We start from the raw sequence: 26410 nt of genomic DNA, 5'->3' as shown, positions 1-26410 counted from the left end.
TGACAACATTTCGTGATAAATGAAAATCGAATGTGCTGGAACAGTTATTGAATATGCGGCACATGCTAGCAAAAGGCTCGTTATACTTGTAACTAATTTGAGTATAGGGAATCCAGGGAATCTGAAGAAAAATAGTTACGAAGATTACGGCGATAAATATCCAATTGTTAAAGCTGTAAGAGCACGAAGTATATTGATAGAATATATAGTATTCGCCATGAGCATTGAGAATTTATCAAAGAACTTAAAAGTAGCATTCTAACGCGTCTGCGGATGTCTAAATCGATTCAATCTACGAGAAAATTGTGTGAAGAAAAAAGTGCCTTTTGTCGGTTTCGTCTTTTATGCCATTATATCAGCGAAACTGGAAGCGCTAGCCATTTGATCTTTGAACTTGTTCAATATAGGAAAAGTAGCTTTCAAACGAGCTTATGTTTGTTTAAATCGCTTTGGCTACTTCCGAAAGAACTGAGCGAATAGATAAATCTTTGAAAGGTCCACACACACAAACAGTTTTCGATCTCGGCGAGCTGAATCGAATAGTATATAACACTGGAGGACTTTCTAGCATTTCTATCTATAAAAAAAGGCAAATGGACACGGTAAGTTATTGGATCCAGTCCGAAGCTATGAAGTCGATTCTGTTACAAATTATTTCAGCGATGAGTACACCAATAGGAAAGTACTAAAATTGTACTACCTACTTGTTCTAAAAATGTGCATGAAAACGCTAAAAATCACACCCAAGCAATATTTTATACGCACCGTATTAACTGCGAATTGATAAGAATGCATAATAAAATTCGCCTTCGATCGCCGAGCACTTGATTAGTTGGGTGGTGATCGTCAGGAGAATCGGACGTGAATTAAAAGTGATCCGTAGAAAGAAAGTACGGTACGCCGACTGGCAAAGGTTTCAATCAGCATGTGGTGGCAATTTCAAATTTTGCTTGGATGTGGAATACTGGTGGTGCTTTGCCAAAGTCAAGGGTCAGTGATTGTGTATTTTGTTTCTTCTACCGATATTTGCATCTTGGGTATTCCCCGAACTGTGAAAGTCCCCGAGCTGAGATCGTTTTGGTTCTGTTTTTCAAGTGAGGCGTAATGCGTATCCATTTATAGGATATAAATATTAACGAAACATATTTCATAATCTTCGTTTTTGTGAAATTGCGAATACAGTAGAACTTTGCAGTTGGAACAACAACAACAAAAGTTATGAAACAATAGGATTAATGTCAATAAGTCTAGGATGCGGAAATAACAATATTAAACGGTTCTCTGTCAAGTGTGCAAGCTCATTAACAAATTAGTAAGCTTGTGTTATGAGTTATGGCCAAAGGTTGTTGTTTTCAAAAGCTTGCCGAAATCTCGTATGCATCGATCGAAGTTTCGCGATTAATGCAGTGTGAATTTCCATAAAACAGATATTGAAGAATATATATCTAAGGACAAAAGAACTTGAAGTGTCGACGGTTTGTACAAAGCATCTATCGAATGTTTCTCTCTAGCTGTCGGTGGTGAAGTCAAGGATCAGTGAATGTTCGTTGCGATAGCATCACTACATAATCGCATCTGAGGGATTCCCCGGATTGTGAGAATCCCCGGGAGAAAGAAAAGAAACAGTCTTGAGCAATGAGTACTTTGCTTTGCATAGTTTGGTTCGAATGTCGATTTTGAGTGAAATTCAAACAAGTAATTGTAAGCCGCTAGAATATACTATACTTCATTGATTTCGAAACATCACTTTTTTGTGAGAGCCATCTATAATAGACAAATCTCTTGATTGTGCAAATGGTATAAGATTTACTAAATAAAAAGTATAAGCCTTAGTCAACAACAAAGAAGAACATCATTCCGCCATGCACTTATAATATGAAGAACTCATCTGGAAACCAGATTTTGCAAGTTATTGGTCAAAGGCTTTCTTTCAATTATCACACCACAGTGATTTGAAATGCAAGAAAGCGGACTGTAACACTCGGTGGGAAGCCTAGGAGGTAACTGTAAATATCTAAATGTGCAATAAGACCTGTTAATAATGGTACTTGATACGCCATAAAGTAAGTAAACCTAGAGATCCCATAAATTAGATTTCTCAATAAACCATTGGTGAAACTAAAAACATCATCTGCTGAGTAATGCATTTTGCTCTTTTTAATTGCAATTGGCATTACCATGTACTAAATTCAACTGTTTATTTTCTTTCACTTCAAAATGTGATCATATATTATATGATCGATCAAAGAACGATGAATGATTAGTGTTTAAAAATAAACTTTCAAAACTTTTTTTTAATTTCTGTTTTGTTTTGGAAGCCTGAGCGCAGATTCAGTTTAAGTAAATAGTGACATATTTTGGATGGGACTGTGAGGAATTGAATCTGAAAGCCTCAAAACTAATCAATAAACTGTTCATTTTCGTGTTTTTTCCGTACGAATTTACTTCGACTATGCCAATTCCAGAAGCACCTGAAAAAATGATTAAAAACCTCGAATGTCACACCGATTCCTCTTTCTTTGCTAAGCCTATGTCCGCGGGTCCTGAAAAACAGGAAAATAAGCATTGAAAACCTTCTCTACTTGGCTTAAAACTGTTTCAACTCTTCTTGGCTTATTATTGATTATGTTCATGTTACTCCATTGTCTTCGATTAGACGTAATTTTGATTTAAACAATAATGTATGCTATTTTAACGACAATAACAAACATCCATTGGCTTGTTATGGCCGTACTGTATGCGATGAATTGAGCTTAGAAAACACCTTTTTAATCCACATAGTTGTGCTGTGATGCCTTTCTCATATTACTCATACCATCATAAATAGTACTGTGGATTTCTAAAACAATTGTTCATTTAATAGAAACAGGAAACTTTGTTCGGACGTAATCTAGCAACATCTACAAATCCTGTTTATTCTGTAACTCCGGAACTGTAAGTAGTATTCACAACAAACTCAGGAATTCCGTATGAAAGTGTAAGACCTTTTCACAGTTTTTGACCGCTATGCCCAATACTTCCGGAGAATCGGGGGTCGGAATAGCCGAATTTTTCCCTCTTTTGTTTTGTCGCTTTAGGTGGCGGTATATAATTTTTAACGCTTAACCTAGTAGCTCCGGAACCGGAAGTCGGACCCAGATGAAATTCAGGCATTTTATATTGGACCATAAGACCTTCTACTTGAACCTATGTTCGTGAGAACCGGTCAAACCATCTCTGAGTAAATTGGCTGAGTTCCATTTTGGCGAATTTTCCATGTTTACGGAATCGGAAATCGGGAACCAGGATAGCCGAAGCTAAATTGATAGCCCGTCTACTAATAATGATTAATGGTTAGAATAGTTTCGAGCCCAGTTTAAAAATAAGCCCAAATTCGAATGTTCACACTAGTCAACCTGCAATTCCGGAACCGGAAGTTGGATGAATTTAAAATTCTACAATTTTTTAAGGCATCTTAAAATCTTTTATTTGATTCTAAAGTTGAGAAAATCGGTTTAGCCTTCTCCTGTAAGAGACATTTTGCGTACTCAATGAATTGATTCGAATGGTATATGACACTTGGTCTTCCGGGTCTCGATGCAAAGGTGACATTCTGTTATTCTTTCGTTCTCAGTTATTGTAAAATAGTTAAGATTTTTCTCAACCGCGGCACCGTGTTTTATCAAAATTACATATTAGTAGCAGACATTCGTAGCCGCACCGTGGTTTATTCAACGCGATTGAAAACTCCTGATCATGTGTGTACGGTGCTGATGGACTCGGTTGTGTTGTCAAACCCAAGCCTCGGTGTTGGTTTTCGTTTTCTTTATAGTGCGTATGAAATTGAGCAAAACGCGCTTTGTGCATCGTTCGTATAGGCGTGTTGTATTTTCATTTTACCTTTTTTACAAATAGAAAAATCGGTATAGAGTTCGCTTAAACTTTAAAAAACATTTCTGAGGCCCGGAGGGCCGAGTTTCATATACCAACCGATTAAGCTCGACGAACTGAACAAATGTGTGTGTGTGTATCCGTGTGTGTGTATGTGTGTTGTCAAAAAAGGGGTTGAGATCTAAGAGATGGTTGGATCGATTTTGATCAAACCAGTTGCAAATGAAAGGTCTTCCCGTCACCCTGAACGCCATTGAATGGTTTTGAGATCGAATGTTTAATAGTTATACAAAGTTTTTTGACAATATCTGTCACAACTGACCTATGTGAATATTAAATTCCGCACGGTAATAACTATCCAACAAGCCATAGATTGTTAAAATTCGTCCATTTTTAACGGAGATATCGACATTTTTGTGTAAACGACTTTTTCCCCTATTCCCGCAGTAGGAGTTTTGAGCGCTGTATGACAAAGAAATGCTTGGGAGCAACGGAAAACACGATTTTTTATACTGTTACATACAATTATTTCTAAGTACCAGAAAGACTGTGTACAGCATCTTTTTTCATGGCATTTTGCCTCGGACCGATTTAAGCACGGTTCGTTTTTGGCAACATAATCGTTCGAGTATGACATGTAAACTAGACGATGGCAGCATTTTCAAGTTGAAAGTAGTTCCATAATTATTTTGATTTAAACTACTTATAGAACATAACTTCCATGTACCATTCGACTCAGTTCGTCGAGATCAGCAAATGCGCGTGTGACAAATAATTTCACTCAATTTTCTCGGAGATGGCTAAACCGTTTTCTACAAACTCAGATTCATATGAAAAGTAGTATACTATCAAACAAGGTTCCTGAATTACGTTTGGATTCGACTTCTGATTGCGGAACAACAGAATGATATGTGAACCGAAATTTATATAATACAACTCATTTTCTCGTAGATGGCTGAACCGATCTAGGATTCAAATGAAATCTAAGAACCATCTATGATTCAAATGATAGGTCTCAAAATCCTATGAAACATCTTACTTTTTAGTCAGATCCGACTTCCGGTTCAAGAGATAGAAGGTGATGAGTATAAAAATGTCCATTTTACATAAATTAATCAGGTTTATCGGGATGGCAGATTTGGATAGTCGATTACCAAATAAATTTATTTCAGTTTAAGCGGTATTCAGTTTTCGATTCGGAAGGTACCCAAAAATTTAATTCGCACTAGAATTTCTGAAAGATGTCTACACACTCATCACGTGAATTCAACTGATTTCGGCTATACGATTTTAGAACTCCGGTCGAGTATCGAATCGTTTCTCAAAGCTCAATTTTTTTCTCAAAAAGTCCAAATCGAACTTGAAAAAAAATCAAGCTAAAGGACTTATGGTCCCATATAAAATTGGTGAATTTTGTCCGATTCTGGAATTTCAGGATGATGGGTTTTTTAAATTCATACGGATATAGAAGATATAAATTGTTTGGCGTATTAATTTATGGCCTTACGAATCATTTTGGGTTTTGCTAGTTCCTGAATACCGGCTCTGTAAGTACCATAAATAATGACGAAAAACTCTAAAGTGAAACTTACTTCGACATCTCATGGAATGTTCAACCAATTTTTCACGTTAATATTGAAATTCGATACGATTTGTAGTTTCGACATTACAGGGTAATGATTGATTAAAATCTCAATTTGCCGTTTAAAATGATGATAATTAAAATAATGTCATGAGAACTGAAACACCGAAGAATATCCATGCAAAAAACACATGCGGATTGATAAAAAAGGTATCATCTCACTGCTAGGTGGATTAATCACGTTTTCCGTACCAGAACGTACCGGTTTTGTATCGTCATTTTAGATAACGGTTTGAAAGTTTTGACACCTACCGTCCTCTAATTGTGGAATCGGAAGTCGGATCTGAATGAAATTTTACTGTAGCTTTGGAGACAATGTGAGCATCAATTTAAATCAAGATTTGTGAGAAACCGAAGTGAGTTCCACTTTTTGAAGTTTTCTTTACTACTTCCGGTGCTTCCGGAACAGGGAACGGGAAACCAGTAGTACCGAGTTAAGTTTAACATATATACTAATAAGTACTGCAAACTAGAAGAATTTTTCAGACAGTTTTATGGGATGGAACAGGTCCCCTCTTTTCCCCCGAAACTCACATCATAGGTGGCTTGCGATTTAAGAACAAATAACAGTTCGAGGAAACCAAATCGGGCGAATAAGATGCATGGGGATGCAATTGGAACCCCAAATTTAGCATATTCTCTGATATACTGGCGCATTGACTCGGAAACACTGTTCTGTTCGCTTCATGTGTGATAATTTCGCAACGAATTAGACCTTCTATCGCTCCAGTAATTCACGCTAATACTTGCTCTCGATGGGTTTGTCTTTTTTTGAATGGTTTGTCGATGGTTTCCTTTTATCCACCGAAAGTATACCATAACAACTGACGTCAAAGCTTTTTTGACCAATGGAACCACCCTAGACCGCTTTAGAGCACTGGTTTTGACATCACTTCATTGTCAGGAAATCATTCTGTTTTTTTACCGTATAATAATGGATGTAGAGAAACTTATTGTTCTAGATAATTTTTTTTTAATGAAAGGGCTTCGGATCTCATACAAAATTCTGAAACTTTATTCAAATCTAACCTTCAGATCCAGAGTTACAGAGTGATAAGTAATATTGAAACTTGATAGAAAAAATATTCTCGTTCCCAGATTTTGTTAGTTGATGCCCAAACAAACTCATTTCGACAATACCGGTTTCAAAAATAATGATTAAATATTCCAAAACGGAAATTACTTTGATTAATCTGAGACGATTAGACCGATTTTTACAGACTTAAGTCTTATGATCGAATGGATTGCTATACAATTTTATTTCGATCCGACTTCCGGTTTCGGTTGATGCAAAGAACTTAAAAATACTTCGAAACTCTGCTTAGAGCTGTTCCAATGTGTAGGACTTCTTATGTTTACATTAAACATCAGCAGTTTATATTGAGCTATCAACGCTAACGGTTCAATATGAAGCGCTGGGTAGGCGTAAATTTGAAGCAATTTACATATCTAGACCAACATTTGAAATCGGCGAAATTCCTAAGGCATGAAATAGAAGAAAGAAAAACAGTAGATTAAGATGAAGAATACAAGTCTTACGCAATTATTTAAACCGCCAAACAAAGTTAAGAACGATACAATTTATAGTCTTGATAGAAAACTTATAAGGTTCAGCTAGTTCGACGGCCAGTTTTTAAACCTATATTGGGGATTGTTTTATTTAATATTTTTTAATACATTCGAACAATCTTTGGGAATTTTTTTATGTCATTACACAGAATATTTTCGGAGATACACCGATCAACAGAAACTCACATAAAAACCCTTCTTAATCCACCGAGTTGTGAAATCTAATCTAAATAACCTAATAACCTGATAGTAGCTTGCAAACGAGTCTAAGTCTTTCGAAATCGATACTTTCATCTCCGAGAAATTTTGCGGTATTAAATCACTGCATAGAAAGAAATTAATTTACAGGTTAAATAATCCTACAAACGATAGAATTCATAACTCCTAAGCTTGTAAAATGACACAATATTCCATTCGTACAGAATTTTACAGGCTCCGAGTGTAATTTGCACTCGGCTACCAAGTGCTGCTGTTTGTATCAATTAATCATTAAGCAGATATGTGCTTCGGTGGCTAAGTCGATTAACTGGAGTATTTGGTGATCTAATGTTACTCGGTTCAAGCCGCGCTGTTGCTAACGATATTTTGTAAGATCTTATAAGATGTAAAATCACAAGAATTTTTCGAACTGTGTGTAATTTGTTGGTTACGTCGCATTTATTATTATGTCTCTTGAACCGGAAATGTTTACCATAATCCTTCAAATTTGATCCGCATTATTAGCTTTCATATAAGCCTGAGTTTATAGAAATTCGTAGAGTCGTCTTTGAGAAAATTCAGCGAATGCCAAATGTGCGGTTAGTCGGTAACGTCACTTATACCATTTTGTCTTCTGAACTGGAAGTGGCAGGCATTTGATCTTCGAATTTGATCCACAATTCAATAGTAGCTTTCGAACGAGATTAGACTTGGTAAAATCGACTTCGTTCGAAAGTCGGGTTTTCCAGCAATATCTATAGAGAAAGGCAAAAAGAGGTACGCTACTGTTGCCCTGATTCCAGCAATTCAGTTGATCTGGAATCTTAAACCCATAAATAATTTTATTCATTTGTACGTAAGACTCGGTTTGGAACTAAAATAAAGATTTTCCTTTTTTTGGGGTCTATATTTTTGGTTCCAAAACAAAAACTAACAAAGTAAACTGAATTCTTTTAGTGCGGATTCAAGATGCAAATGTGCTAAAGATACTGTAGAATTTTGGGTAGAAACAGTTCCCGAGACATCATGACAGCTGTTTAAAAAGAAATGAGAAATCGAGTTTTGGGGAATAAACGTGTTCAAAAGTTGAGCTTGCACGTATTCTTGCGCGCGTAACTTTCCAACCACTTCAAACCTTGGAAAATCGAGGGGACGCGTATAACGTATAACGTAAGTCGATGCTCGCAGCCCACCTGGGTTCGATTCCCAACCCCGCACATAGGGTCAGAAATTTTTTCGGGTCCGGAGGGGCGAATTACCTTAAGGGCTGAGGCCAGTATTTCGCGTAAAACCACGTGGCTCACTGTGCGTATTACATTTCTCCACATGTTCTCGCAAATGTGCCAAATGACTCTCGATGTGGACGGGTGGCCGAGAAAGTTTTGATATTTTCGGATACAAGTTTGACTACATCACATAAAATCCAATGTTTCACAACCTTTTTGAGCCGATTTTATTTCTCTCTAATGTTTCGTTACGTTACTAGGAAACAAGAGCCGAAAACAATTGCGCCGCCATAGAAATCGACTTTTCTTCACAAAAATAACATTCACTTCATTTTTATGGCGGCAACCTATATTTTTTTTTGCACTAATCGCATCTAAATTAAATTATCTAGACATTGTCAGGATAGATGTTTGATCCATGCTTTTGAAGGCGAGATATTTAATGAACAAGTTGAAAGACGGCGGGTTCAGCTATGCAATTCTTCCATCAGAAAAAAAACTTTCCCGACCGCTAAAGTCAATGAATCATTCTGAAATTTTCACAGAATAATCTAAACTAATTTTCTAAGCAATTGTCAGTTGGGTTTTTTTGATATTCGTCACCGTTTCTGAGAAAATCAGATTTGAAGCGTCATCCCTTAAGGTTAGAACCTTTATAATTGAAACAAAAAAATATCTTGAAAAATCCGTTCACCCATACGTGATTTATGAAAAAAAAAATCGCGCACATTAGGGCTTGTTCGCGACAAAATCTGTACAAACTGAATTTGGAATAAAACGAATTTGCTGTTAGATCAATCCAAGATACATTTTTATTTATTTAATTGTACATTATTAGTGATCTTAAACCTAATTACAGCTACTTAACTAGTCTGCATGAAGAAACTACGAACTTTTGAGTTCACTCCAGCCTTTAGGGTCGGAACAAATTTCTCTGCAATCGATTTAGCTGCATTTGTCCACGATTTTCAATCTTTTTCGAACTGTTGAATGGTTTCGGCTGCCGAGACATGTTTCCTAAGATGTGCCTTCGTTAATGCCCAAAATTCCTCAATTGGTCGACGTTGTGGCAATTTGGTGGATTCATGTCTTTTGGGACGAAAGTGACATTTTTGGTAGTATACCATTCTACCGTTGATTTAGAGTAGTGGCAAGAAGCAAGGTCTGGTCAGAAGACAAAAGGATCCTTGTGGCTTCGAATCTTGGGTAGAATTTGTTTTTGTGAACATTCCTTGATGTATATTTCGCTGTTCATTGAAGCAGTGGTGATGAAGGGTTTCGAAATCTTACCGCAGCTACAAATTGCTTGCCAGACCATAGCTCTCTTACCAAATTTTTCGACTTCAATCGATGTCTCGGACTGGTTTAACACTTGCCCTTCTCGCTCCATAATATTGTGGTCCCGGCAAGGATTTGTAATCGAGATTCACGTAGGTTTCGTCGTCCATGATTATGCAGTTCAAATTTCCAGCAAGAATCGTATTGTACAGCTTTCGAACCCTCGGCCTGATCGATGCTTCTTGTTTCCGACTACGTTTTGGTTGTTTCTGCTTCTTATAGGTTTCGAAGATTCAAACGTTACTTAGCACGAAGAACATTTGACTTCGAAGTGGCCACATCCCGAACTGAAACTTCCTTCTTTTGCTCAAACGCCTTCAGTATACGTTTATCCAACTGAGGGTTAGTAGGACCTTTTTTTCGACCCGAATTCGGTTTATCCTCAAAGATGTTATCCTCACCGAACTTCATGATTGCATATCGCACGGCTTTTTCACTTACTCCTTCCATTTTTGCTATCTTTCTCAGTGACAGTCCGCATTCTGTGAACCATTTGTACACAATTTTTCGACGTTGTTCTGCTGAAAGTCCACGCATTTCGAAACAAACTAATGAAAACGAATAAACAACTGCACAAGTGGTTAGAGAAGAGTATAAACAACAGGACGCAGCCATAAAAATTGACATATTCTGAACCATTCCGAAGTGGTGGCGGTTTTTGGTTGCGTCCATACTTTCTGGGATAGTCTTTAGTTCTTCCTCTTTCGGTACAACATGGACTCCTCTCGCGTTATACCATTCCAGAACATCTTTGGATTAGTGGCAAGATGCCAAATCACGCCAGAATACAGAAGGAACATCATGGCTGCGTAGCAATCGTAACAATCGCTTCTGAACGATGAAAAAAAAACATTTTTGAGGACACTTTTTATAAATCATGATTTGCGGTGTCCACTGTGTTTCAGCGCAACAACGAAAAGGAAAACGTTGGGGTCTGGTTTATATATAGAAAGTGTGTGCAAAATTTGAAAAAATTGGTGCAGTAGTTTTTGAATGACGATGGACACGGACTTTCAAAACCTGCTTACGAGAAAAACGCGTTTTAAGTTTTTTGCCTATAAAATCAATGGAAACAATTTACTACTCAAGACTACATTTCTACCATACTCTAATAGTTTCAAAAATAGCTGATCGACGATATATTCACTTGCCATAATCTGTATTCTACTTTCTCCGTAGATGATGATATCTGATCTTCAACGTATAGTTTTATCTTTTTGTGCAACTCATCTGCTTTACTTATATCGGAAAATTATGAACAATTTAGTTGAAAACTAGGTTAACATCTTCGTTCTCAAGAAATCAATCCGTTGAATACTGTTTCAAAGCGTTGTTTATCGGGATACTACTTTTGAAGTCTAAAGTTCTGTTCCAAAAAGCTTATCAGCAAACGTATTGAAAATTATCTCTGAAAAATCTATCCGCAGTTTCCCGAATTTGGCGAAAGAAATGTGTTGTGAAAAACCTTGTGTGGTTGGTCGCGATGACGAAACCCAATTACTTTTTCTGGAGAAACACCGATAATGGAAGAGCGGTACTGTGCAGTTTTTCACAAATTGCAAAGTTCTTTATAAAATAACTTCTTCATATTGCAGCAACATGATTGTACGTCGTTGAATGTAAAGACCGAATTTAGCAATACATTCGAAAAGCTCCATGAAAGAGATTATGCTAGCGTGTCTCTCAATAAACCTAGTCTCATGAATACGTAGAAGTCTTTTTTTATTTCTGGAGTATTTGTTTACACAGTTTTCTCGAAGGTCTCACTAGCATACGAAGAGTTACTGAATAAACTGCAGAAAACTAACCGCAGAAAACTAGACCACTGTTATTTAATGCTAGTATTAGTTAGGTTACTAATTGGTCTTGACACTCTTCGTGAAAGTGCGATTCTTCGATTGTATACCAGCTGAACCAATCATGAGGTAAATGGTTCTATTGTCGGTTCACGATTAACTGAGGAATGGTTAGAACATAATGGTAGAAGTTTTTAAAATTTACTTCTGTCGTTTCAGATTATCAGTAATCGGACCGAAACTGATACGACGGAACTCAACCTACACAGTGTCATTTAGTAATTCGTTGCAACACAACGTACGATTGGCAGTTCAACTCGATGGATTTAGCGAAGGCAATTCTGTATTTAACAAAAGCACCAATGTAGTGGTGGCCAGGAGAACAGGAAGATCGGCGAGCTTCGAGGCAAGTTATCATTGGGAATGAAAAGCTAACCGAAGTACAATTATGCATCCAATCTTTATAGGTGGGGGATATTCCAACTGGTGAATACAGCCTCTCGATTCGAAGTATCGATAGTAGCTTCGGGTACAGTGACAACGTTGAACTCCTGTATGATCCAAAGGTCATATCGATTTTCATTCAGACGGATAAACCTGTATACAAACCTGGTGATATTCTACGGTTTCGAGTGATATTAGTCGACGTCGACACAAGACCGGTAAAATATTTGAAAACCATTAATATCGGGCTTCAAGATGCAGACAAAAACTCCATTCGAGAGTGGCAATTTGCAAGGTTGTACAACGGCATTTTTGAATCGGCAGTTCAACTTGCTTCGTCGCCACTATTGGGAAACTGGACACTTACGGTGAACACTGATTACGACGTGAGTCTTGTTTAGCATTTCGCTGGCATTGGATATATAATTGATTTTTTTTTCATTCTAGGCAGGACAAAAGCAGTTTGAAGTACGAGAATACGTTCTGCCCAAATTTTTTGTTAAAGCATATCCATCAGAGATTTTGCTCCTGCACAAGAAACAAGTTATCGTAACTGTCGAATCAGCATATACATTTGGGAAACCTGTTGATGGAACAGTGCAAGTTGATTTATATTTAAAAGAAGATAATAGAAAGGCGGATTTTTCCACTAAAACTTATATATCCGGGGTAACTACAATATCATTCAATCTTAGTGAACCCCTAGAAATTGAAGATGAATCGTTCATCTATAGGGATGTATTTGTGAAGGTTACAGTAATGGAAACTTTCACCAGTGAGTAAAAAATAACTTGTATTTATTTCAACAGTAATACTAAGACCTGCTTTTCAGATCGAACGGCCAACGTCTCCCAAGCGATCCCCATCTATGAACACCCGTATAAAATCTCTGTTATAAAATCCACACCACTGTTCCGACCGGGCCTGCCGTTTCCGATAGATGTATCTGTAATGGATCACTACGATAGTCCGCCTAGCAGTGACAATGATGCCGTAATTGCAATCCGATTTGAAGGAAATGACCTTGAGGAGGAATTCACACTAACAGAACCGGTGCGAAATGGTTTAGCTTCATTGGTTCTAAATCCCCCCGCAAAAGCGTATTTAATGGAAATTGGGGTAAGTTGAACAATTGAACCGATTTTTTTGGGTATCTAGAAGCATTCGAAGAAGTGTTATTCAATTCTAAAACGACGATTCAAATAAGGATTTCTACTTCCGTTGAGGCGTTCGACGTTTGATCATGACAGAAAGATAAGAAAGAGGAGTTTTCCAGTGGATATTTCGTAAGAAAGAATCTCCTTATGTGCTGTAACGGCTCGGTTTTGCTACACCACGAGGCTGTCATCGATAGTCAGTGAAAGTGAAGTCCATTAGACTATTGTGTATTTTATCGTGACTTTACGAGCTCGAGTCAATTATTGACAGCTCAGTGGATTGTTTTCATGGATTTGCCAAATTGCAAGGATTATTGAACATAAAAATGTCGAATTGCAAGGATTATCGAACGAACGACAATATCCAAACTTAAAAGCAAATGGTGAAGAGTTTGAAAGTTAGCCGCCAAGCAATTTTGATTACACGCCATGGGAAGGGTTCAGAAAGTGGGAAAATTAATTCCTCATGATCTGAATGATAGACAGCGGAAAACAGTGAGCAAAATTTCTCTTTCGTGACATAAAATAATGAGTTTTCTGTACCGGATTGTGAAAGGAGATAATAAATAGATTTATTTTGAGTTTCGCATGCGGAGGAAATCATGAGTCTACCCTGACCAATCATCGACATCAACTGCAAAGTCTAATCGTTTCGGAAAGAAAATAATGCTGTGCATTTGGTGGCACAAAAGTATGTTTCGTACTACGAGTTTCTCAAACCAATGGAATCTGTAAAATAACCACTTTCGAAAGCAAATGATAAAGTTGTATCAAGCATCGAAAAATAACCAGAATGCTCCACAAGACGTGAGAAAGTTATTTTGCAGCACGACAAAGCCTTCGTACATACATTATTAATCTATTAACTGTCACGTTTTAATATGTTTTTCAACGATAGTGTGAAATTTGCTAAGGAAGTTTAAAAATGTGTTGATTTTTTGCTCAAAATATGGATAGTATATGTATAACTTATAAAGAAAGGTGAGTTGTTATCCGTGTAAGAGCTGTTTCACTTACATGGGCGGTTTTTTTGGCTTTCTTTATGGAAAGGTAATTGATTTACTGGAAAAATCGAAATTTGAACGCATCCTCCCAGAAACCCAGAGTGTTAGTTTTATTGATCAATTTTCTTGAAATATTTTTTCGCTCAATTTTATCGAAGATAGCCGAACCGAATTCAATAAACTAAGGGTGAAGCCAGAGAGAAAGCGACACGCGACGCGAAGCGAAACTTGACAGATCGCAAGAAGTCGCGCGGCAGAGCTCCGTCCACTCAAGTTCAGCAGAAAAATGTCAGAGTGAGTGCGATGCGATCGGTCAGTAGTCGCTTCGCAACGCATCTAGTTTACTCTGACATACTTGTCATTTTTCTGCTGAACTTGAGTGGACGGAGCACTGCTGCGCGACTCCGTGCGATCTGTCAAGTCTCGCATCGCTTCACTTCGCGTCGCGTCTCGCTTTCTTTTTGGCTTCACCCTAAGGTTAATGTCAGAGTGAGCGCGGAACGTGGACCGAAGCAAAGCGATTCAATGCTATGTATTGTTTTCGCATCGCATTCACTCTGACAGCACGGAACCACCCGCGATCCCATTTCAACCAGAATATTAGTTGATTTTCTGAATTTGAATGGTTAAAATTTGGTATAACTAATCGATTGTGGTTTTAGCTAAGCTGTCATTTTTGTTTATCGATTAGTAGAAACGATGGTTGAAACAACTAATTTAAGGGTTGAAAAAAAATGCTGTTAATTGCAATTAGTTGAATCAACTCGAACAATGTTATTGTTTTGCGATAATACTTACTTACTGATATACGTCATGATCTATTTGAAATAAGTATCGCTGTTCAAATATAAACAGTATTTTATATTGACAAGTAATATCGGTGATCGGTGGTTTTTCCAGCCCTGTTAATAACTAATGTTAACAGGGCTGGGTAAACCACCGATCACTGCTGATCTTAAGATCACTGTTCTCGTACATAAAAAATCACCACTGATTTCATCACAAGTGATCTTAACCAAGAAATAAATCATCGTTACGAAATCACAACTGATCTGATCTATGAGTGATTTTGATTTTTATACGATTTTTGTAATACCAAATCAGTAAACGTTTTCTTATTTTTCACCAAACCTTTTTCAATCATTGTTTTGCTTTCAGCTGTCTCCGGCATTTGACAGCATTCAAAACAACCTATTTTTCGACTACTTGAATATACACAAGTCAAAAACCATATTGGTTGAATCAAAAAGAAATTAGTTGAATCAACTATCGCAAAAATCAAAAACTGCGATTTCGCAATTTTATGATCGGAGGGTTCTCCGTGAGGTTTGCTTTTACCAAATGCAACTAGCTCGCACGCGCGCCTAGACGCTTCGCGTGACGCTTTCACTCTGACAGCAACCTGAGTCTCTTTTGAAAGCGACTTTTGAATCATTGATCAAGTTCAAAATCAAATGGTTTCGGAGATATCATGGAATAAGTGACGTAAACGATCAAACGCATTACCGCTCGATTGTTTCCGGATATGGATGAACCAATTTCAACATTTTTGGCTCATTCGAAGTTTAGATTGAGTTTTGGATGATTTTGAAGATCATACGGCTGACACTTTAGATTTCGGAGATATAATCGTACATAATTATTTCAGAAGGTGTCACCTATGATTGATCAAATAAATTATTGCTGATATACTTGTTTTGAGCAATGTTTGCTGAATATATGATCTAAGCACTGAAGCATGCTTCCGTGAGCTAACGAAATCAACCTGAATGACTAGATGGATTGAGAATAGGTTTAAGGAAGCGTAATCCTTAAAAGCAATACTGAGAGCGTGTAAAAAAGTGTCACATAAGCAGTGTAAGCTTACCATAGAGAGCAAGTGTAATTAACAGTCCCATGAAGTCAATCGCTGTGCCCTAGTCAACTTAACGACTCTGCAAAAAAAGACGTGTACTTCTTCAACTCTAATAGAAGTCAACGAACAAACTTAGTCGTGTATAAATATTTGAGATTTTGATCATTCAAAATTCTGTATTTGTTGAACCAGAAGCTGGATTTGGATGAATCCATTCTATCATTTGTGAAAATTGGCATAATCATCTCAGGTAAATCTATGTGCGGTCTGTTTTAGAAACTGAAAACCGGTTAAGTCAGGTTTGTATAAAAACAAACTAACAAGACCTTGAAATTGGAACAGTTTTGAACCAAGTGAAGAAGAGTTTCTGTTTTTGCTTCATCGTTACTTGTAATGACAATTTGATACACTCATTATCGTCCTGTATTGACCTAGAAGTTGGATCTCGATTAAATTAAATGTCACACGTGAAAATCTACATCTTTCGTTTGATATAAGCTCGTGAAATTGCCCAAGCAATATCTGAGAGAGCGGTGTGAGTTTTATGCCGACGTTTTTGACCGCATTTTCTGGTGCTTCTGGAACTGGTTAAGTCAATTGGCCCCTCCCGAAACGAAATTCTGGGTACGGCCCTGCAATAACGTGCATTAAACATAGCAAACCAATTACCGGTGATGCTTGTCGTGAACAGAAATTTCTATTTACGATCGGAAGCGGATCTTCGCAAAAAAAACTTTTGTTTTGAATATCATTATAAATACTTCTAGAAAGCACTTGACGACGATATATTAGTAGCTGAGGGTTGAAACTTCCTTAAATTAGCTTCAGAATTAAAGATAGTGTTTCTTAATTATTTGTCTAATTTTCAATTTATATCTTATTATTCCTTAGATACGTTTATTTCTTAAGGTAGTTTACATAAGTTTTTCTTCTAATATAATAATTCTAATATAGTAGTATCATTACATCATTTCTATTCAATTTTAGCTATTGGATGAACTGATGGACGCAGTTGGTGTCTGAACTAAGTCTTAAAAGGGTCAATTATTAAATTGAAACTCCAATTGTCTTTATGAAATGATAAAGAAGTTTCATGTATGGAAGGTCACGACAAAAAAGAATGTCTAATACTGGGACATTGAATAGTCTACCTTGGGTACGCAAAGAATTTATTAGTTCAGATCTGACATCACGCATGTCCAAACGACATGATCAATATCGCGATAGCCTTCGCCACAAGCACAATGATTAATCTCAGAAAGTCCAATTCGAAGGATATGTGCATCTAACGTGTAGTGATTGGACATGAGTCTGGACATCACACGAATGAAGTCCCTACTCACATCCAGCCCCCTGAACCATGCCTTTGTCGATATTTTAGGAATAATTGAGTGCATCCACTGACCTGGATCATCTTTATCCCAAGACGCTTGCCAGCTGGCAAGTGTTCTTTGGCGAGACGCGCTATAGAATTCGTTGAAAGCGATCTACCGCTCATAAATTTCACCCTCAATAGCACCACCTTTGGCTAAAATATCGGCTCTTTTATTGCCTGGAATGCAGCAATGAGCCGGGACGCAAACTATTGTGATTTGATAGTTATTATTCAACATGTCGTTCAGACACTGTTTCATTTTGCCCAAGAAAAACGGTTTATTTTGGCCAGCAGCGTTTGATCGGATGGCTTCAATTGCGTTCAGATTATCTGTGAAGAGAAAATAATGGTTTGGAGATAATGTGACGATTACACTCAAGCTATAATAACTGCTGCTAACTCTGCTATATAAACAGATGCAGGTTCTTGAAGCCTAAATGAGACCGAAACATTATTGTTGAATATATTACTTACCTGAATTTACTTGAAAATATTTTTGGATTTCTATCGGGCGTAGGTGATCCGGGATTCCACGCACTTCGGGCTGCATGGATGTGTCGAAAAATAAAGTGGAGTCAGGGATATTTAGGAAACTGATACGGATAGGAATATATATATATATATATATATATATATATATATATATATATATATATATATATATATATATATATATATATATATATATATATATATATATATATATATATATATATATGTATATATATATATATATATATATATATATATATATATATATATATATATATATATATATATATATATATATATATATATATATATATATATATATATATATATATATATATATATATATAAATATATATATATATATATATATATATATATATATATGGAATTTGAATTGAATTGCTCAGAATTTAGGAATTGAAGGGTTAATTTCCTGTGACATATGGTTGAAATATACTGTCATGAATCTTGTTTGAGATTGAAGCTCAACTAGCCTTTCGAAGTTATTAATAACCAGGGGATAAAGTACCTCACATCTTACTAGCAGTCACGATGAAAGCTCCCAAAAGCGATTTTTCAATGGAAGAACTCCCGCCAGAACTTCAAGACTCATTGTATGTGTCGAATGCATGCAGCCTAAGGCTAGTTGCAAACAACGATACTGAATTCGCTCAAGTTTAGTAAGATGAGAGTTTGCAGCGGAACGAAAGCAAACACATCCATATTCCATCACTGAAAGTATCGTTGTCTGATGCAATTTTATTAGATCTTCCGGATGAGCACCCCACCAAGATCCTGTTATTGTTCGAAGAAAATTCACTCTTTGTTGACATTTTGTTAGCAGATACCTAATGTGTCCTTTCCACGTGCATTTGGAATCAAACCACACCCAGAGGTATTCGAAAGTCAAAACCTGCGCGATAATTCTTCGCATCATATGAAGCTGAAGCTGCGCGGGATCATGCTTTCTTGAAAAGACGACCAGCTCTGTTTTCTCCGTAGAGAATTCGATACCCAGATGAACAGCCCAAACGAACAAGTTATCTAAGGTATCTTGCAATGGTTTTTGCAGATCAATAACTTTGGATCCAGTAACTGAAACCACGCCACCATTTGTCAATTGTCTTAGTGTACATGGGGTTTCAATGTTGTTTACATAGAAATTATACAGCAGCGGACTGAGGCATGAGCCTTGCGGGAGACCCATGTAGCTAATTCTGAATGTTGCCAAATCGCCATGTGAAAAATACATGCACTTCTCTGACAAAAGGTTGTGCAAATAATTATTTATCATCGCTGGAAGTCCATGTTGATGGAGCTTGTCTGAAAGAACATCAATGGAAACTGAATCAAATGCTTCTTTAACGACTAAAAATACAGATGCCATTTGTTGTTTTTGAGCGAAGGCAATTTGGATGTCAGACGAAAGTAATGCAATAATCACTTTATTTTTAGGGAAGCCAAACTGAGTATCTTACAACAAACCGTTCGTCTCGACCCAATGAGTCTATATGAGTTGTGATTGGAAGCTGGTTTCCCCGGCTTTTGAATGGCGATAACTTTGACTCGCCTCCAGTCAGGTGGAACAATGTTTTGGTTAAGAAACTTGTTGAACAATTCCAACAAGCGGCTTTTTTCGAGATCAGGCAGATTCTTTACCAAGTTGAATTAAATTCTGTCCAACCCAGGAGCGTTATTGTTACAAGACAAGAGTGCTATAGAAAATTACATCATTGAAAAGGGGCTATCAATGGAACCATAATTTGGAGTAGACTTCCAAATAATGCTCTGTGTAGGAACAGAAAAAAAACTATCTGGGAAAATTATCCTAGCAAAGTCAAATATCCATCGGTTCGGAAATTTTTAACTCTCATTTCCCATGTTACGAATCCTCATTCGTCTGGTCGTGTTCCAAAGAGTGCTCATTGAGGTTTCTCTTGACAAACCTTCGACAAGATGTCTCCAATTGCTACATTTCTTGACCCGAAGTATGCTCTTGAACTTGGTTTCTAAAACCAAGAATTTGTTAAAATTCTGAGGAGTGCCTCCTCCCCGTTTGAGAAACGTCTTGCAAGCATTTTGTTACGCATGTTCAGCATCTGAGCACTCTCTTTCCCACCAAGGGTTGGAAGGCCTTCTGTTAGTCGTTGACCCAGGGAAACGTTTTGTTATGATTGTTAATCGAACAAACGCGGAGATCAGGCATCTGATATTCTTATTCTTCAAGTGGGAGAGCTCTTCCATTGAATTTACAACACTAGAGATTCTACTTTGGTATTTAATCCAGTCAATATTTTCTGTCAAATCATATGGAATATTAACTGATGCTTCGACGATTCCACTGGACAGTGATTGAATAATTTGCGGCGGATGATAAATTATTCATCAAATGATACAAAACCTGAGAGAACTAGCCATTGAGTTGCTTCAAAGAAGTTTTAGCTATTGGAAAGAATGCCGTTATGAGGGTTTTTAAGGGTTCAGAAATATTGAATGCTGAGAAAATTCATTCTACTATTTCCGAAAACTTCAGTAATCCTGTTGGTGTCTGTGAAATGGAGCTCACTGGATTATTATCTTTTTCTGTTTAGATCGGTTTGTGAATTTGACAAACTAGGAGGCAAAGTCTGTGGTTATAACTTGTTTTGTTTAACTCGGGAATCTTTTTTTAAAGGTGAAATTTTAGGTGTCTTTTTTGGTGATTTGGAGGAGGACTTCTTTCTCTTAGCTGACCTTTGGGTAGTGATAAACGAAGTACCTTCACTATTTCCGTCAGAGTCAGATTCCTCTGGCCCCTCTAGATATGAAAACCGTTTTCAGTTTCCAAAGTTTCAATGACCGTTTTAAGCATTTCTCCATATGTGCGCTAAGACCGTGTTTCTGAAGAAAGCTTCATTTTGTTTTTGTGCATCTTAAATGCAGCGCATACTGAAATATAATGAGGACTCTCTCCACAATAAATAAATTTTTCAATTTCTTTATTGCAATCATTATCTGAATGGGATCTCTCATACTTTATACATTTTTTAGCTGTGTGGCCGAATTTTTTGCAGTTTGTACAATTCATTAAGTGTGGAACAAAAAGTCGAACAGGAGGACAAAATTTATCGACATAAATATGGGACGGCAACGCAGACCCGGCAAATGTCACTCGAAACGAGTTTGATGGGCGATAAACCTTTTTTCGCTCTTCATGAACTGCTGAGTACAGTAGTTTGCACTCGAGTATTTTCACATTTTCAAGCATAGTGTTCTTGAAACGACCAACACCTTGCTTGAATAATTCATCTACCGAAAGACTCGCTTCGGTAACAACACCGTCAATTTCGACATCTTTGGAAGTTATGTACGTTTTAACGGTTGATGCCAACAGGACTCTACGTGTAGTCCAACCGTTGTCGCATTTAACGTGTGTAAACCAACCACCGCTATTAAACTGTATGCTACTAGACACAACCTCTTCGGTTGAAATTTAAATCTGTTAGTGAGAAGTTTAAAAATTGCATTTTTAATGTCATCATAATCGGTTGTATCAAATTTGAGAAAGAGAGGATAAGGTAGAAGCAATAAAATTAAAAAAGACTGAAAATGCGAATTTGTATTAAAATTTTAATTGTTTCATTTTTCGATGAAGAACCGATCAACTTTTGATATAATGAACAAAAACATCTAATCAGATCTTTTTTACAATTCTTTCTTCCATATTAGGTAAAATATGATTCTGTTGATTACGAAACAATTGCCACAATCGATGGAGCTCAATCGAAGAGCAACCAATATATACGAATTATTCTGAAGCCCAAATACAAGTAGGTACTAAACGAGATGATTACATTGTATAGATTAAAAGAAACATGCTTACTTTACTAGGATTCGAGCCAATAAAGAAGTAGTGTTCGAAATTAGTTGCACTGAAAGTATGAATCATTTCTCCTATACAATCATTTCGAGAGGTAGTGTGGTAACGGCTGGTAACGTGATGGTTCATAACAAGAAAAAATACGACTTTCGACTCAAACTGACACCTCAAATGGCACCTAAGGCACGGATAATTGTATCTTATACGAAAAATTTTCTCATCTATGATGATTTAGAGCTTAATTTTGAGACGTTCAATAATGACGTAAGTAGCATTGTATAAGATTTGACAAAGCTTGAAAATCGAACGATCAATTTTAGTTCAAGTTTACGTTGGATACGGAGGAATACAGACCCGGCCAGGATCTCTACGTAGATGTGGAAGCTGCTAGCGACTCGTATGTGGCATTCGCAGCAATCGATCAAAGTGTTCTGTTGTTGGATCGTGATGGACATGATTTCACTAAGAATGATGTACTGAAGGATCTTAGTCTATACGGAGCTACTGATGGGAATGAGTACGATCCTTTTCATGTATGTATTACAACAAACGTTTGCTTATAAATGATAGAAGTTGTTTTCATTCTCGTGTTTCTTTTTCTGTTATAGACTATGGGACTGTTCCTGAGAACCACTGCGGAGGTAGATTTCCGTGAGTTATTTCTCAACTACCAACAACAAGTTTCTACAATGCCATGTTTTCCTATTTCAGCCTTCGCGAGAAACACGCTCATGCGTTTTGGAGATCAATTCTATGGACTGAGTAAGAGTATTCAAAAGGCGGTGCATATTAGAACTGAATTTCCGGAATCTTGGCTTTGGAAAAACTACACGATGAGTAAAAATCGGAATGTTTTGTCATTCAACGATACGGTTCCGGATACTATCACTTCTTGGATTGTCACAGGATTTGCACTTAGTCCCACATTGGGCCTCGGCTTGATAAACCAGCCCCAGTCGTTTATAGTCAATCAGCAGTTCTACATTGTGGTTAACTTGCCATATTCCATAAAACGTGACGAGGTTACGTTGATTCAAGTTACAGTATTTAACTTTTTAGGTAACACTTTAACAACGGATGTAACATTGTTCAATAAAAATGATGAGATCGAATTCGTGGAAAAATCATCAAACGATAGTAAGCTGCAAGCATTTATGTCAAACACAGAGATTTGTAAACATTTTTTTCAACAGCTACGCGTCGCACAAAGGCTATTATCGTACCGACCTCAAATGGAAAACCGATTTCATTCATGATCAAAGCTAAAAAATTGGGTGAAATAGCAATTAAAGTGGAAGCAAGAAACTTGTTGAAGTCGGATGCAGCAGAACATATGCTACGGGTGACGCCGGAAAGTAGATTGCATGAAAAGAATGAAGCAAGATTCATCGAGCTCGATAGTTATGGAACTCAAAGATTCGACATTCCCATTGACATACCGCAGAACATAGACGAGGGCTCCTCAAGGATTATGTTTACATTGGACTGTAAGCTGAGAATTGTTTTCATAGGAATATTTTCAATAAGGTGTCTTTTGTTCTAGCGGATATTCTAGGAACAGCCATAAAAAATTTGGAGTCGCTCATTCGATTACCATCGGGATGCGGTGAACAAAATATGTTGAATTTCGTTCCCAATATTGTCGTACTGGATTATTTGTCCGAAACCGGCACAATAGAGGAGTCAGTGAAAACGAAAGCTATCAATTATCTGCAGAGTGGATATCAAAATCAATTAAAGTACAAATTGAGCAGCGGAGCATTCAGTGTATGGCCGAACAATCATCCAGGAAGCACGTTTTTGACAGCATTCGTGGCGAAATCGTTCAAGATAGCTGCCAAATATATCGACGTGGATCTAGCGACAGTTAAGAAAGCATTCGAATGGTTGTCAAATAATCAGAAGCCAGATGGGCGATTCGATGAAGTCGGGCAGGTTATTCATGCTGACATGCAGGGAGGTTTGCGATCATCCAACTTTGCCCTCACTGCCTATGTGTTGATTGCCTTTCTGGAAAATGCGGACATAGCAATGGAACACAATCTCAAACTGAAGAGAACGGTACAGTATTTGGCGAATAATTTCCCATATATGACGGATGAATATGATCTTGCATTGACTACCTATGCAATGTCGCTTTACAGACATCCGAGTAGGGAAGACTATCTCAATAAACTATTGGAAAACTCGATTTTCAATAAAACACTTCAGGTGCGATATTGGAACCGGCATCCGGTTAGTGTCGAAGTGGCTGGGTATGCACTTCTGTCATACGTAACTCAGGGACGGTTTGTGGACGCTACTCCCATCATGCGGTGGTTGAATCAACAACGTTTCGGACTAGGAGGATTCCCTGGTACACAAGACACTTTCGTAGGAATGAAAGCTTTAGCGAAGTTCGCTGCAAAAACTTCTGCCCATAGAAATGACTATCGAGTAGAAGTTTTACACAAACCAGCAAGGAAACATACCGTAGATATTGACAAGACCATGGCGTTTGCTGTTCAAGAGAGAGAACTACCTAGCCACATTCGTCATGCACAGATTACTGTCACCGGTATCGGACACGGTGTATTGCAGGTGGCCTATCAGTACTATATGAATATTCAGAACGATAAACCGAGCTTTAAGTTGGATGTTGAAATGCTCAACACTACTACCTATAATGTGCAACATCTTCAAGTTTGTACTAAATATATTCCAAAGGAAGCTTATCAACGGTCCAATATGGCTTTGATAGAAATATTTTTCCCGAGTGGCCTTGTTGCCGAGGCAGATGCAGTACAAGATCTATCTCCACAGAAGGAAATTCGGGTAAGCTCGATTGTAATCCCTTTGATTGAACAATTTAATGGGTTTCATAATTTTCAGAGAACTGAGCTAAGGTTTGCTGCTACTTCAGTAGTGGTGTACTACGACAATTTGGGAACAGAAACAAACTGTTTCAAAGTGACCGCGTATCGTCGTTTCAAGGTTGCAATGCATCGGCCTGCTCACGTCGTTGTGTATGATTATTACGATCGAGGTATCACCTATAAGGAACACGTAGAGAAATCATGAACGTAATACATATTTTCTGCTTTTCAGATCGCTTTGCTATCAAGACATATGAGGGAAAAGTGATGCAGCTGTGCGATATATGTGAGGATGAAGACTGCCTTACTCTGTCATGTTAACATAAACCGTTTAATAAAGCTATGTTACTTGAGGAGTATTTCAAAATTTTCGTTGATTTTTGAATGAAATATTTTTTTATGGACGTTTTGAAATGTTTTGATCATCGATTTAATCCATGTTCCCACGTGTTCGATTTTCAACTGTGGACGACAACGTGAAAATTTTATTTCTAAATTTTCTTTCTAGTTCTCAAGTACTAGGGTTAGCAATAGGGTTAGTTTCAATTGGTAGTAATATCTATTATAATCTATTGATATTAAAAATGAAAAGGGGTTTTATGTTTGATGGAGAGAGACTATGAAATTTCAGCTCAATGGTTATAAATTTGTTTTCTCATAAGCAAATGCTGAACACTTACAGAGATGCCAAGTAAAAATTTCAAATAGGGTAACGGTTCCCTATTTCATCTGAGCTCCTATTTCCATCTCATCCCTTCACCTCATTACTTTGAACATGAATAATATCTTATAACGTACCTGAACCAAACTATGAAATGTTTTAAAATGATTACTCAAGCTATTGTCACTTTCCCATTGGAAAAAATGGTTTTAAATTCATGGGTGATTGTTTTTTTTTCATTTAAAATAAACTCACTTCTCAATTCTTCAAATTATCATCAAAAAGTATGTTTTTGGTATCCGTGACATTGGTTTAATTATATTATTGATATTAATATTTCAATAAATACTAATACTAATGAAATAACCATTGGTGCAAATCTGGTTTCATTCCGCTATATGTCAACATAACGCTGTGAAGTGTGTGTTTCATCGGCTGTGCACAGAGATGCCAGATATATTCATAAAAAATATGTCTTGCTTTGCATAAAAAGTCAAATTGGTTTAAAATTATTTGTCAGTGTTCATCATCAAAAACTAATAGACACTCAGAGAGAAAAGTCAAATATTTTACTTCTCACTTTTTATGAACCTGTACAAATCTGTATTAAATTTGGGAAATCTGTATAAAATCTGTACTTTAATTTAAATCAGTATGCCAACGCAAAAATCTATACAACACAGATAAATCTGTATAAATGGCATCTCTGGCTTTGCATTTTATTTTTAGAAGGGCTAATGCCTAAATAGTAACAATCCTTTTGTTGTTTTTATTTAAACTTCATCAAATTAACTTTACAGTAAAATTTTAAATTTAATACGAAAGGTAACGGAAACGACCGAAGAATTTTTAAATGTCGAAATAATTCCAAACTAATTCTAAAAATGTCGAGTGTGGTCTAATAGTTGGCATTAGACCGTTTTTAAGAAAAATTCTGACATTTTGAACCTGAGAGTGTAGTAGTGCAATATTTTGTTTTGGTTGCAGTCGCCATTGCAAATTTGTAGGATGTATAAAGGACCTACGATAGGATGGATAAAAATCCATTGAGATGAAATTAGGAGCAGAG

The 26410-nt window shown here is 36.9% G+C and overlaps 1 protein-coding gene across 2 annotated transcripts; it reads left to right on the top strand.

The window, feature by feature from the left end:
* Nucleotides 1-837: 837 nt before the first annotated feature.
* Nucleotides 838-25518, top strand: LOC131428468 (thioester-containing protein 1 allele S3-like). Of its 2 annotated transcripts, none has more exons than XM_058592433.1 (14): nt 838-990; nt 11859-12045; nt 12107-12469; nt 12531-12858; nt 12916-13202; nt 21675-21775; nt 21837-22089; nt 22146-22358; nt 22434-22476; nt 22537-22962; nt 23019-23312; nt 23369-24639; nt 24697-24850; nt 24913-25517. In XM_058592433.1, the coding sequence occupies exons 1-14, from the start codon at nt 926-928 to the stop codon at nt 24999-25001; spliced, it is 4074 nt and encodes a 1357-aa protein (XP_058448416.1). In that variant the 5' UTR covers nt 838-925; the 3' UTR covers nt 25002-25517. The 2 variants fall into 2 exon arrangements, with proteins under 2 accessions (XP_058448416.1, XP_058448417.1); XM_058592434.1 differs by lacking the exon at nt 838-990 and adding an exon at nt 11522-11768 and having other exon boundaries at nt 24913-25518.
* Nucleotides 25519-26410: the final 892 nt, after the last annotated feature.

Source organism: Malaya genurostris, chromosome 2, assembly GCF_030247185.1.
Source record: "Malaya genurostris strain Urasoe2022 chromosome 2, Malgen_1.1, whole genome shotgun sequence".
Lineage (NCBI taxonomy): Eukaryota > Metazoa > Arthropoda > Insecta > Diptera > Culicidae > Malaya > Malaya genurostris.
The sequence above is the reverse complement of the archived record's forward strand: the minus strand, read 5'-3'. Positions and strand labels throughout refer to the sequence as shown.

Coding starts and splice junctions, on each gene's coding strand:
- LOC131428468 (XM_058592433.1), top strand. CDS start 926: ATGTGGTGGCAATTTCAAATTTTGCTTGGATGTGGAATACTGGTGGTG. Junction 13,203..21,674: donor CGTATTTAATGGAAATTGGG/GTAAGTTGAACA, acceptor CTTCCATATTAG/GTAAAATATGATTCTGTTGA. Junction 24,851..24,912: donor GTATGATTATTACGATCGAG/GTATCACCTATA, acceptor TCTGCTTTTCAG/ATCGCTTTGCTATCAAGACA.